Source organism: Zootoca vivipara, chromosome 6, assembly GCF_963506605.1.
Source record: "Zootoca vivipara chromosome 6, rZooViv1.1, whole genome shotgun sequence".
Classification (NCBI taxonomy): domain Eukaryota; kingdom Metazoa; phylum Chordata; class Lepidosauria; order Squamata; family Lacertidae; genus Zootoca; species Zootoca vivipara.
Genome location: NC_083281.1, coordinates 9,813,531 through 9,827,727, shown reverse-complemented (window position 1 = coordinate 9,827,727; position 14,197 = coordinate 9,813,531). Strand labels below are relative to the sequence as shown.

Below are 14,197 nucleotides of genomic sequence, written 5' to 3'. Positions count from 1 at the left end.
ATATGACATCCTTTTATATATTTGAACATGGCTATCATATCACCCCTTAACCTTCTCTTCTCCAGGCTAAACATACCCAGCTCCCTAAGCCGTTCCTCATAAGGCATCGTTTCCAGGCCTTTGACCATTTTGGCTGCCCTCCTCTGGACACGTTCCAGCTTGTCAGTATCCTTCTTGAACTGTGGTGCCCAGAACTGGACACAGTACTCCAGGTGAGGTCTGACCAGAGCAGAATACAGTGGTACTATTACTTCCCTTGATCTAGATGCTATACTCCTTTTGATGCAGCCCAGAATTGCATTGGCTTTTTTAGCTGCTGCATTCATCCCGGGATCCCCCCCCCTGTAAACTCTACTAAGAAGAGAGCTGGCTTACATTGATGGTCTTAACTTTGAACTCAATGTTCCTGATTCCATCAAATTCTGCCCCTTCGTAAATGGCATTTACAGCTTTTACGTAGCTGGCAATCTGGTGGGAGAGAAAGACACACAGAGAGATGGCATCTCCAGGAAGGGCTAGGAAAGACTCTCAATAGCCCATACCAGCCATAGAATCACAGAACAGTAGCGCTGGAAGGGATCCCAAGGATCATCTAATCCAACCGAATGCAATGCAGGGATCTTTTGCCCGACGTGGGGCTCGAACCCACCACCCTGAGACGAAGAGCCGCATGGTCTGGATGACCTGTATTGTCTCGCTCAGTATCAGCTACCTCCCTATATATTCCTGATTAAATCAGCCCTTCCTTTAGAATCATGAGGACCAGATCCTTTGGCCATGCAAACATTACTGGCTTAAAAGGCAGCTAGGTCTCAGCTTGGATGGAGGAGAAAGTTGGTTCAGCTGCATCTATCCAATTTGCACTTCCCAAAGCAATATGGAGCAAACTTGCTCCATCTTCCGTGCGACAACCCTTAGATATTTCTTCAAATATCTCTCATATCACCTCTCACTCTCCTCTTTTCCAGGCTAAGCATGCTGAGCTCCCTCTGCTGTCCCCCAAAGGCTTGGATTCCAGGCGTTTGATTCCCCTCCTCTCCATACCTTCCAGCTTGTCAATATCCTCCTTAAACTGTGGTGCCCAGAACTCTAGGTGGGGTCTGACCAAGGCAGAATGGAGCAGGACTCTGACTTCCCTTGATCTGCACACTTGTAAACATTGGCTGGAGAACAAACTGCTTTGCAAAATCCTGATAAGCTTGGTTGTCGCATTGTTTTTGGAAAATTGCAAATTGGATAAATCCAGCTTTAAATGAGAACAGAATCAAATTTCTCTATCCGCCCCCCCCCCCTGGCTAAGAGGCTTTCTTTGTAGATTCTGGTACCTGGGCGATCACGGCTTCGATGGAGCCAAACCTTCGGTAGAAAAGGTGGTCAGCCTGAATGTGCAGCAAGCAAGAGGTCTTTGAATAATCCAGGAAGCTTCTTTTCCGTCGCAGCAAGTGCTCAGGATCCTGTTGTGGAGAAAGGGTGAGGAATAAATAAATAAATAAATAAATAAATAAATAAATAAATAATATCTTTATTACGGTCATAGACCAGCAAAAAAAGAAAAGGAAAACCAATAATACATAAAATACATAAAATAATACATAAAATAGATAGTATTATCATCTTTGATTTCCCAGTAGTGATGTATGGAAGTGAGAGTTGGACCATAAAGAAGGCTGATCGCCGAAGAATTGATGCTTTTGAATTATGGTGCTGGAGGAGACTCTTGAGAGTCCCATGGACTGCAAGAAGATCAAACCTATCCATTCTTAAGGAAATCAGCCCTGAGCGCTCCCTGGAAGGACAGATTGTGAAGCTGAGGCTCCAATACTTTGGCCACCTCATGAGAAGAGAAGACTCCCTGGGAAAGACCCTGATGTTGGGAAAGATTGAGGGCACTAGGAGAAGGGGACGACAGAGGACGAGATGGTTGGACAGTGTTCTCGAAGCTACGAACATGAGTTTGACCAAACTGCGGGAGGCAGTGCAAGACAGGAGTGCCTGGCGTGCTATGGTCCATGGGGTCACGAAGAGTCGGACACAACTAAACGACTAAACACACACACATCATCTTTGAATAATACTGTTTCATAATCCTATTTTAAGTTAAAATTAGGTTAAAATTTAATGAGGGGTAGTTCCCTTTAACTATTGTCCGCTGGGAATTAATAGGCGGCTTTATCATTGTTATTGATTGATGTCACGGCGTGTCTTAGTCTTGACGCGTAGTAACAGAATTTAGCTACATTCTTAGTGCACTCTGGGTTAAAATCTGCTAGTAGGTATCTAGTAAGCGTTTCTGTTGAGCGGCCTGGTAAGTTTTTTAACAAGGGATCAATTATCTCCTTCCTCATGTCTCAATACAATGTGCAATGGAGGAGGACATGACTTACTGATTCGATCTCCTTGTTATCACAAGGACATAGTCTCTGTTCTACCGGAATCTGGAGATATCTACCAGTTAACAACGCCGAGGGTAGAGCATTGAAACGAGCCCTGGTGAAGGCCCACCGATATCTCAGATTTTCTAACGTTTTTAAATAATTGGCTATATTATTTAATCGATGCTCGTACAGTTGTCTATGTATTAAGGAAAGTCGGGTTAGGTTGTTTTGTCGATCAATATCCGAGATTCTTTCCTTGATTAGCTTTTTTGCCCTTTCCCATCCCATGGACAGAGTGGGCCCCACCGGCAGTCCATAAGAGACTAATTTCTTTTGGATGGTCTGCTCCCATGTAGATCGGAATCTATCCGTGAAGATTAGGGGGAGAAGGCCATTTGGGGTCTTATTCACTTTTAGCCAGTACAGTAGAGCTGATTGCCATACTTTAGATTCTACTTCCTGTAATGTACGACCTTAACATATCAATGAACTTCCCTTCACCTCTTTCCATGGTTCATTTTGCATAACATAAATCCCTGCATATTTTACATAGACTAAACCATTCAGTATTCCATTATTACATTCATCAAACCGGTGAATTTATCTTAATGCTGCCCACGTTTTCAAGTGTACGCAATTCCCCCCCCCATATACAGTGGTACCTCTACTTACAAATAACTCTACTTACAAATTTTTCTACTTACAAATGGAGCTCCGTCCGCCATCTTGGATGCGGTTTAGATAGGATTTTTTCTACTTACGAATTTTTAGATAGGGTTGCTTCGACTTATGAATTTTTTCTCCCAATGCATTCCTATGGGATTCGACTTACAATTTTTTTCGACTTACAAATGTGTGTTCGGAACGCATTAAATTTGTAAGTAGAGGTACCACTGTATTCAATAAACACCTTCCAATCTTCTCTGAATGTATGTTCTTCTTGTTCTCTTATTCTATATGTTAGATCCACAAGTTGTGCATATTCCATCAGTTTAAGTTGCCATTCTTCTTTGGTTGGGACCTCGCTCGTTTTCCACTTTTGGGCTAACAAAACACGGGCCGCAGTAGTGGCATACATAAATAACCCTTTTTGACACCTGCGAATTTCCATCTGAGCTATCCCCAACAAAAAGGACTCTGGGGTTTTGTTTTGTTTTTAAAAGTTTTTCAACTTTTATAAACTTCCACCCTGCCACCTCTTTCTCACATTTCCTCTAAACTAAAAAGCCCCCTTTCTCAGCTTTTACCCCTCACCTTTGCTGTGAGCTTTTTCTGGAAATCCTGCAGGTGCTTGTGTGTCCGCCGAGTTAAAGCCACAGATTCAGAATCTCCCCACAGTTGATAGTCTAGCAGCGGGGAAGAAAAGAAATCCGTAACAGAGAGTCTTAAGTCGACAGGGAATCTTTTCATGCAGCATAACTCCCAAAGGGATGTTTTGTTTTTGAAGTCCAACAAGCACTTGGGTTTTGTTTCCCACACACATCGTCAACACACAGTTGAGATTTAAAGCAGACTTTCCGGCCCCTGAAAAGTGCTTTGTGGGGAACTGGCTTCGTTCCAAGAATTAAAGCCAGCTGCAGACGGATTCTGCATTTCCCCACCTGAGGAGTGTTATGTCACCACACCTGCCCAACGATGTGGTGTGTGGGTCTGTACCAAGATCCACCACGTGGTCCTTCGTTCACCTGGGCATGTGCAGAGAGGAAAAGGCCCCCACCAAGGGGAGGATTTTCAATCCATCAGCCTCATGGCAGGATCTAGAATCGATCCAGACCAGGGGGGACCCAAACCTTTTCAACTCACCCGTCACTCCCAGTGCCCCCCTACCCCATTAAAAGCATAATTCAGTAGAGCAGTTTACATGACCCCCCCCACTAAGGAATATGATAACACAATCTGATCCTCCGAGTCCCTTCCTGCTCCATGATTCTAAAATCCGAAGCAGCAACAATGAATTGCCTATTTAGTCCAAAACCACTTCAAACTGTTTCTGATTAAGCTAAATTAATTTAGCCCCACCCAGTAATGCCAGATTTTCAAAACGGGATCACAGAAGGGTAGAGTTGGAAGGGACCCCCAAAGGTCATCCAGTCCAACCCCCTGCAATGCAGGGATCTCAACTAAAGCTTTCCAAGACAGATGGCCATCCAGCCTCTGCTTAAAACCTTTGATACGTCATTTGCTGAACACACCCCACCCCTTAACAAACCCCTGGTCTCTGAGCTGCCCCCCCGCCCCCGCCCCAAAGAGAGGCGCCTCCTCACACTGCCCCACAGGGGCCTGGGACTTGCCTGTCCATTTCCAACATGGTATCTGAAGAAGTGTGCAAGCACACGAAAGCTTATATCAAGAACAAACTTAGTTAGGTGCTAGTGGACATCTTTTTAAATTTTTTATATACAGCGGTGCCTCGAAATTACGAATTTAATCTGTTCCGAAGGCACCTTCGTAGGTCGAAAAATCCGTAAGTCGAAAAGCGCCGTTGGAAACGCGATTTCCCATAGGAATGCATTGGAAACGGAAAAATTCGTAAGTCGAAGCAACCCCATCTAAAAATTCACAAGTCGAAAAAACCGCTGCGGTTTCCGTTTGGATGTCGAAAACATTGTAAGCTAAGCGCGCGGCCATTTGCCCCATTCGTAAGTTGAAAAATTCAGTTGTCCAGTCGTTCGTAAGTCGAGGTACCACTGTATATTTAGACTGCATCAGACCAACACAGCTACCTACCTGAATCCATTTCCAACAGCAAGGACTTGCAGATTGGCTGGTTGGGCTCCCTCCGTCCCTCCCTCCCTTGCTTGCATGCTTGCTTGCTTCTGGCCCCCAGCAGCCCCTGACCAGCCCCAGAGGCACAATTCACCTGCAGAGCTTGTAGCCAGGGCTGCTGCAACAAACAGCCATGCAAGCCTTGGGGAGGCAGAGACATGGCAGGGCATCAGAGGAGGGAAGGAAGGAAAGAGGGAGGGAGGGAGGCCAGTGTTGCCTGAAACACCCCTGATCACCATTCCAGGCGCCCCAGGGTGCCACGGCACACGGCTTGAAAGCCACTGACCTAAGTCACTCTCATGATGGATGAATGAATGAGTTGGAGAGGTCTGGCTGGAGAAAGGCGCCCCGGCAGATTCGACGTAATAGGTGCCGTTCTGTGTCCGGATGAAGCCCTCAAAGAGGCTGTTGATGACGGACCCGTGGCACGAGGAACCTGGTTCTCCTGCGGGAAGGTCAGCAGGGTCATTCATGCAGGCTGGGCTAAAATACACCCATCCAAACATTATGCGACAACGGGAGAGCAACTCTGCAAGCTGCAGGCGTCAGGTGGGGGGTCCTTGGACTCCAACTCCCATCGGCCCCAGCCAGCTGGGCAACACTCAGGGATGATGGGAGTCGTAGTCCATCTGAGAGGGCCAAGGGCACCCAGTCCCTGAAGTTGGGCAAGATGTGTAAATCTGCATCCATTTTGCACAATTTATTCATCTTGATTCATTCAAAGCGCTGCGCACACCCTGGCCTCTGGGATTTCCCCAGCCGTTGCCCCAGGACCTTTCAAAGCACAGTTTCACCGCCTTAAGGACTAGAAGCTTGTTCTCCCCCTCCTTTTAAAATGAAAGCTCGAGTTCATTGATTTCAGAGCATCTGCTCTGAATAGGAGTTACGCAGCAGGCAAACTTCTGTCTGGAATTCTGTTCCGGTAGAGAGAAAGAAAGGCAGGTGGGAGACACAGAGAATACATTCTTTTTCTATCCCCTTTGTGAGATGCTGACATCTTTCCAGACCTATTTTTTTAAATTTTTGTCACCTTCTAGGATGCCAGAGTAAATGAAAGAGAGGTTCGTGAGCCCGGCATCACCGTTTCTCCTGGTGATCTCAATGCCTCTTGCAAAAACACTCCTGTCCCTCCATAGTCTCAGTCTGAAGACCCTGAAACACAGTTTCGACACATGCATTTTAGCTTGCGGAACTCATTGGTAAAAGATGTGGACATCAGAGTGAATAACTTTCGTTGCATTTTTTATTTTTACTTTTAAAAGGATTGGGGAAAATTGCGGGAGGATAAGCCTCTCCCTCAAAGGTCATTCACCTTGACAGCTGCAATCAAACTTCCATCTAAAAATGCAGTGTACCTCTGAAAATCATCTGGTCCAACCCCCTGTGATTCAGGAATCTCTGTTACTACAACTAATCCAGAATATGGCAGCTAGACTGGTGACTGGGAATGGCCGCTGAGACCATATATCACCAGACCTAAAAGACCTACATTAGCTCCCAGTACATTTCCGAGCACAATTCAAAGTGGTGGTGGTGGCCTTGAAAGCCTAAACGGCCTCGGTCCTGTATACCTGAAGGAGCGTCTCCACCCCCATCATTAGGCACTGAGGTCCAGTTCCGAGGGCCTCCTGGTGGTTCCCTCACTGAGAGATGGGAAGCTACAGGGAACCAGGCAGAGGGCCTTCTCGGTGGTGGTGCCCGCCCTGTGGAATACCCTCCTATCAGGTGTCAAGGAGATAAAGAACTACACAGCTTTTAGAAGACATCTGAAGGCAGCCCTGTTTAGGGAAGTTTTTAATGTCTAATGTTTTATTGTGCTTTTAATTCTGTTGGGAGCTGCCCAGAGTGACTGGGGAAACCCAGCCATATGGGCGGGGTATAAATAAAAAATTGTTGTTGTTATTATTGTTACTATTACAGAATTGTAGAGTTGGAAGGGACCACTAGGGTCGTCTGGTCCAACTCCCTGCAATGCATGAATCTTTTGCTCGAAATGGGGCTCGAACTCATGACCCTGAGATCAAGCCTCATGCCGTACTGACTGAGGATCACCCACAGACACCTGCCCCCCTTCCCACTCATGCAAAAGTTAGGCTGTTGAATGGATGGTGTTATTGTACCTCCGGTAGGCTTGGAACTCGAGCAAGATCGATCTCCCGTCTCCCTCCTCCTTTGCCTCTTGATGCATCTTCTCCAAAGCTCCTCTGTCGTAAGAGAGCCTCTCGTGGCGCTTTATGTAGGCTCTTGGGTGTGCAACCTCGCTTGCTTAAACGGAGAGGGAGAGACTCAAAGGGGGCTTTGTTAGGATGGCAGGAACTGAGGGTTTGAATTCAGTCAGCTGATTGCCACACCTCCATCAATATCCCTGGCTGCTGGTAGCACCAAAGCTCTCTCTCCAGGTCAGGGGTGGGAAACCCTTTTCAGACTGAGGGCCACATTCTATCTCGTCCGTCTGTCAAGCCAGAGTGGTGCATGCTCTGGTTGTCTCCCGCTTGGACTACTGCAATGCGTTCCATGTGGGGCTACCTTTGAAGGTGACTCGGAAATGACAACTCATCCAGAATGTGGCTGCCAGACTGGTGACTGGGAGTGGCCGCCGAGACCATATAACACCAGTCCTAAAAGAACTACATTAGCTCCCAGTACGTTTCTGGGCACCATTCAAAGTGTTGGTGCTGTTCTTGAAAGCCCTAAACGGCCTCAACCCAGTATACCTGAAGGAGCGTCTCCACCCCCATCGTTCAGCCTGGACACTGAGGTCCAGCACCGAAGGGCCTTCTGGTGGTTCCCTCCCTGCAAGAAGTGAAGCTACAGGGAACCAGGCAGAGGGCCTTCTCGGTGGTGGCGCCCGCCCTGTGGAACACCCTCCCATCACATGTCAAGGAAAGAAACAACTATCTGACTTTTAGAAGACATCTGAAGGCAGCCCTGTTTAGGGAAGGAAATAAAGAACTACACAACTTTTAGAAGACATCCCTGTATGGGGATGTTTTTAATGGTTGGTGTTTCGTTGTATTATTCTGTTGGAAGCCACCCAGAGGGGTTGGGGCAACCCAGTCAGATGGGCGGGGTACAATAAATTGTTTATTTTTATTTCTTCCCAGGCAACCTTCCAAGGGAGGGTGCGGAGCAGGCCCAGGGAGGGGGTAGCTGGGGAGAGGGTTGTGTCTTGGGGAGGGTCCCAAGGTCCAGAGAATAAGGTGTGGTGGGCCACATTTGGCCCCCAAGGCTGGCATCCCCAAGAGCCAGGGCCAACCCAAGGCATTTGGGCTGCTGGGTTGAATCACAAGATGGTGCCCTTCCTCTGTGGAAGAAAGAGCAAGTGAAGGTTTGCATCAGGAACAAGGGTTGGATCTTCTACCTCTACGGATCCTGCCACCTGAGGCAACCACCTCACCTTGCCTCAAAAGTGGTTCATCTTGTAGTCCAACTGCCTGCAATGCAGGAATCTTTTGCCCAATGTGGGGCTCGAACCCACGACTCTGAGATGAAGAGTCTCCCGCTCTACCGACTGACCTATCCCAGGTCCTGGTTGGCCTTGCCAAGAGTCAGATGGGACTGAGGTTGCACACCCTGGCTCTGCGCCCCTTGCATCTCAGCACAGTTCCCCAGTTAACCTCAGGCCCCTCCTTCCCTTCACAGAAGGCGCACTGTGAGGAACCTATGGCTGACACCTTTACCCAGAGAGGTTAAAACGTTTGCAAACATTCTCTGATGTAACGGCAGCTTAGCCAATTGGGTAGGAGAGATTCAGAGGGGCTTGATTGCTTTTAGTGCGCCCCCCCCCACTTCCCTTTTTCACACACCTTTCAGGATGCAGTGGTTTACAAAGGTTGAAAATTTAGCTACTCACAATAGCATCCATAACTGAACATTGTTAAAAGTTTGGTTGGGATCCAGCGTTACCAGGTAAGGAGCCTCTGAGATCCTGAAATTTCGGGACCTAAACCTGAGTCTTAAGGGTGGTCCATTGGTGATGTCACAGGGGCAGGACCTGGAGATGGAGGTTAATTGGGAGAAAAGAGCACAGGAGGGGAGAATCCCACCCTTCCCAAGTGTATATGCTATACCAGTGTTTCCAAACCTTGTGCCTCCAGATGTTTTGGGACTACAACTCCCATCATCCCTAGCTAGCAAGACCAGTGGTCAGGAATGATGGGAGTTGTAGTCCCAAAACATCTGGAGGCACAAGGTTGGGAAACACTGTGCTATACAGTGGTACCTTGATTCTCAAACTTAATCCGTTCCGGAAGTCCATTCCAAAACCAAAGCGTTCTGAAATCAAGGCATGCATTCCCATAGAAAGTAATGCAAAACGGACTAGTCCAGGCACCCCCAAACTTCGGCCCTCCAGATGTTTTGGACTACAATTCCCATCTTCCCCAACCACTGGTCCTGTTAGCTAGGGATCATGGGAGTTGTAGGCCAAAACATCTGGAGGGCTGCAGTTTGGGGATGCCTGGATTAGTCCATTCCAGACTTTTTAAAATAGCCCCTAAAACAGCAATTTAACATGAATTTTACTATCTCACAAGACAATTGATCCATAAAATGAAAGCAATAAATAATGTACTGCAGTCAATCAACCAATCAATCAATCAGTAGCTGAACTGGGACACACACAGTCACAAAAAACCCCAAAAACAAAAATGCAAAATAAATAGCAAAAACAGACAGACCTCAGCGTTGCACTCAAAACAGAAGTGTGGCACCCAAAACAGATTATGTTCGGCTTGCGAAAAAAGTTTGCAAACTGGAACACTTACTTCCAGGTTTGCAGTGTTTGGGTTCCAAGTGGTTTGAGCACCAAGGCATTTGAGAACCAAGGTACCACTGTAGTTTGCTGCCAGCTCCTGCTAGGGTGAAACTTGCAAGCTGCATGCACAGTGTTCCATTTAAAAACAAGGACACTCTTGACTACCTGAGGATACAAGCCCTCTCCCTGCCATCTGGAGTGGGGCAGGTAAGCCTGGAGTCTTTGGGTGAGATCTGGAGGTCTGGCAACCCTATTGAGAACAAAATCTGACATTTGCAAACATGTTAAACTCTGGGTGGAGTTAAGCCCTTATTCCACCTTATGCTACCCTATTCTAATCTACATGACTCCTGCAACAACTTCCGGTTGTCTCAAATATCTTTAAAAACAAAGAAAACAAAAAATAATAATGGCTATTGGAAGTTGTTTTCTGCCTGAACTTTGATAGTGGTTGCTATGTAAACATATGGAGGGGTGGTTTTGGCAGGGGTACACAGACTATGGAAGTAATGTGCAATATCTTTGATTCATCGAGAGCATAATACAAAACGGAGGTTTGTAGGACATCATCAAAGGGAAGAGAGCAAGTGGGAAAAGAAAAACGATATTAGAATCCTACCTGAGCCAGGCGTTTGGGAAAGAATCGCTCTCCAAAAAGGGAAACTGAAATACCAGAAAGCCAGCATGGCGCGAAAGAGAAGACTCTTTTCCTTCTTCCGATTAGGGCGTGCCAGGATTCAGAGAAGGTTCGTCATTTGGGGCAATGGCATCACAACACAGGAAGGGTCCTGCACAGGCTTGTTTAATTGGAAGGGTGCAGTTTGGGCTGGTGATACCGTAGTTGTGCCAAATAGGGTTTCTTCCAGCTCCCTGCTGCCAATACTGGGCAACTGTGGCATAGCATTATGTATGGGGTTTTTAGGGGAGGGGATAGTACCTCTGGTGGGGGGACACCTCTGGGGCAGTCTGTCCACCTTTGGTCCCCACCCTGCACTCAGCTCTCACCTGTGGCTCCTAGAAGCTGTCAGCAGGTGACAGCGGCCACAGTCCCAAGAAATGGCTTTGACTGGCCAGCAAAACCAGGTGAGGACCGCCAATGGGTCTCAAACCCTCACTTCCTACTTAGGAGGTTTAGATTCTAGTATAAGAGGCATCTTAACGAAGTTCCTTTGTAAGAGCATGGCCTGAGCTGGCCAGTTAAGTCCCGCCATTTCTCTTCAAAAGTTGTGTTGTTTTCTCCTAGCAAGAATGTTTTATGAGCTGCATACTGTTTTTGAATTTCACTGGCTATCTCATTTTTCGACTGCAGTCCTGAACTGCAAAAGCTTTGCCTAACCTTTGGGGGCAGAGCTTAGAGACGAGAAGACTGGGCACATCGCAAGCCACCATTGATTGGCATGTTTCCATTGGCAGCCCTAAAGATCTTAGCCGTCATCAGGAAATTAGGAATGGGTGAACGACCCAAGACAATAACATCTTTTTTATTTTATTTACTTATTTAATCACATCGTTGAAGTTTAGAGCGCAGGTTTCAAATGGCTCTTATGAGAATATTGCAGCATTAAACTTGAGCGACAATGGTTTTTTATCCAGAAACTGCATGAAAAATACTGTTAATAATCAACAGTATTTTTCATGCAGTTTCTGGAGCCTGGATAGCGCCAGAACATCAAGGTTGCAGGTTCTAGCCCCATATAGGACAGCTGCATATCCCTGCATTGCAGGGGGTTCGACTAAATGACCCTCAGGGTCCCTTCCAACACTACAATTCTGTTTCTGTTTCCTAGTCCAACCCCCTGCATTGCAGGAATCTCAACTAAAGCATCCATGACCAATTGGCCTTCCAGCATCTGATGCCATGCTGTTACCAGAGTAGGCCTTTTCCCACTTCACCTGGTTGGATGCTGTGTCAATGGAGCTCAGTAAGCCGGTCTCTCTCTGTGTGTGTGTGCGCTTTGGCTGATGGAGACACAGGCTTGCCTTGCTCTGTTCTGGACCCAAAGCTATGTGGCTTGGGTTTTTTCTGGAAACCTCCCAATGGGGAAAATCTACTGGCGTGTTAATGCTGTGAACCCTTTGACCTTATGCTCAGGCAGTATATACAAGACGACACACAACTTGTATGTGATTTACTTACATGGTTACAGCTTTGCCCAGGTGGTGTGAAAATAAATAATGGAAAGGGAATGAACAGTTGGAAGGGGTATTCCAGAGTTCTCGTGAGATTTCGTGTGACCTGTCTGGAACCCGGTAAGAAAGGCTTTAAAAAGCTCTCCCTGTGCTGTTTTCCTGATAAGGAAAGTTTTCGAGCTCTCCGCCTTGCTTACTGGGCCTTGGGAAGATTGTGTGAGGCCTTTGGAAAGCTCCCACAGCTTCCCAGAGGCCTCGTGTGACCTCCCCAGAGCCTATTAATTTAGGGGCAGTTCCAGGGGGTGTTATTGACTTTGTGTCAGCCTCCATTGACCTTCATTCCAAGGAAACCGAACCTGGGAAAGTGCAGGCACTGCTTGGGAGGGAAACACCAATAGAAGGAGTTGTTGTTTGGATTAGATATCCCGCTTTATCACTACCCTAAGTAGCCTCAAAGCGGCTAACAATCTCCTTTCCCTCCCCCCCCCCACAACAGACACCCTGTGAGATGGGTGGGGCTGAGACTTCAGAGAAGTGTGACTAGCCCAAGGTCACCCAGCAGCTGCATGTGGAAGAGCGGAGACGCGAACCCGGTCCCCCAGATTACGAATCTACCACTCTTAACCACTACACCACACTGGCACTATTGCGTGTGCAAAGCACTGCACTGTTCAGCTTTGCCTTGTCTTTCACCCATATGGTGAAATGTGGCCCTCACAATCCGGCCTTCAGGATTCCCGCCAGACCACAACCTTCAGTGGCATTGCCACATCCCCTCCTGCCACATTGGACCTGGCTGCAATGTGTGCTTAAATCAGAGGTCAGCAAACTTTTTCAGCAGGGGGGAAAAAATTGAACGAATTCCTATGCCCCACAAATTGGGTTATTTGTGGGGCATAGGAATCCGTTCCATTTTATTTAAGAGCTGCAACTTACAAAAAGGGACACATTCTGCTCATGTGAAAACACGCTGATTCCCGGACCGTCTGCAGACCAGATTGAGAAGGCGATTGGGCCACATCCGGCCCCCTGGCCTTAGTTTGCCTACCCATGGCTTAAACAGCGACAACACCCCCGGCAGTGGGGAGGTGGGCACCAGCGCAACAGCACGAGTGTCGGATTGGTGCCACTGCTTAGCCTACAGAGTACAGATTTCTCCACGGCCTGGCTGCTCCAGCTCCCTTTGCAGCAGTCACCTCCACATTGGGAAGCCAGGTGAGCAACGCTACCTCCCCCAGCTGCACCTCATTGACTGCTACACACTCTCTCTGCCCCTGTAGAAACCTCTGACCAGTGCCTGGAATGTTGCCCACGAGGGACTGTGGTCCTGGAGACGGAGCAGATTTGCCACCCCTACTGTACGTGCTTCTCTGGGGTGTTTTATGTATTGTTATAGGATTGGGGTTTGGCTTGGTGTCCGAGGTTCACTCCCCCCGCCACCTGTCCCCAAATCTACCCAACCTGGCCTTTTCCTTACATGGCAAGCAGGAGAAACATGCCAGTTTTTGCAGACACGCTGGGTCGTATCCAATGTGAGCCGTACTCAAGAGAAGCATTAAAATTGATACACTTGACTTAGGTCTACCAATTTTAATGGGTACTCAGAATAGAACCACTGAAATGAATGGATTTGAGCTAGTTGTGCTGATCAATTTCCATGGGTCTATTCTAGGCAGGAGTGGCACTGGACACAAGTCTTCGACTTGCTGTAGAGGTCTGCGCTTCGGAAAGATCCTGCTTTAGACAAGTTCCACATGTCCCAAAGCAGCCCACTTGAATCTGAAGCACACCGCTACCGTGTATGTGTTTCAAAATTATTGCCTGCTGAACATGTTACCAGATAAGCAATATATGAGACTTGTTATTCAACCGAAGATCTATTCCAGGCATCCCCAAACTGCGGCCCTCCAGATGTTTTGGCCTACAACTCCCATGATCCCTAGCTAACAGGACCAGTGGTCGGGGATGATGGGAATTGTAGTCCAAAACATCTGGAGGGCCGAAGTTTGGGGATGCCTGATCTATTCCCTGTTCCAACAGAAGCAAAAATCTGTTTACAAATTTAAGATAGCTCCATTCACCCACCTATTCTCTAACTTTGATTGCAATTCCAACACCCCTCCTCAAAATAAGTGATTTGGGGGGGAGACCAAGATCATGAAAATACTTC

The 14,197-nt window shown here is 47.4% G+C and overlaps 1 protein-coding gene across 2 annotated transcripts in view; it reads right to left on the bottom strand.

The window, feature by feature from the left end:
• Positions 1–14,083, bottom strand: part of LOC118086073 (disintegrin and metalloproteinase domain-containing protein 10-like) — a 42,068-nt gene extending 27,985 nt beyond the window's left edge. The window contains exons 1-7 of one of the 2 annotated variants that reach the window (XM_060275399.1): positions 10,517–14,083; positions 7,262–7,406; positions 6,172–6,293; positions 5,428–5,586; positions 3,630–3,721; positions 1,326–1,454; positions 376–468 (exon numbers count right to left, since the gene is read on the bottom strand). In XM_060275399.1, coding sequence (XP_060131382.1) covers positions 376–468; positions 1,326–1,454; positions 3,630–3,721; positions 5,428–5,586; positions 6,172–6,293; positions 7,262–7,406; positions 10,517–10,583 — 807 coding nt within the window. In that variant the 5' untranslated portion in view covers positions 10,584–14,083. The remainder of the gene's footprint in view (positions 1–375; positions 469–1,325; positions 1,455–3,629; positions 3,722–5,427; positions 5,587–6,171; positions 6,294–7,261; positions 7,407–10,516) is intronic. The other variant, XM_060275400.1, reaches the window with a different exon arrangement.
• Positions 14,084–14,197: the final 114 nt, after the last annotated feature.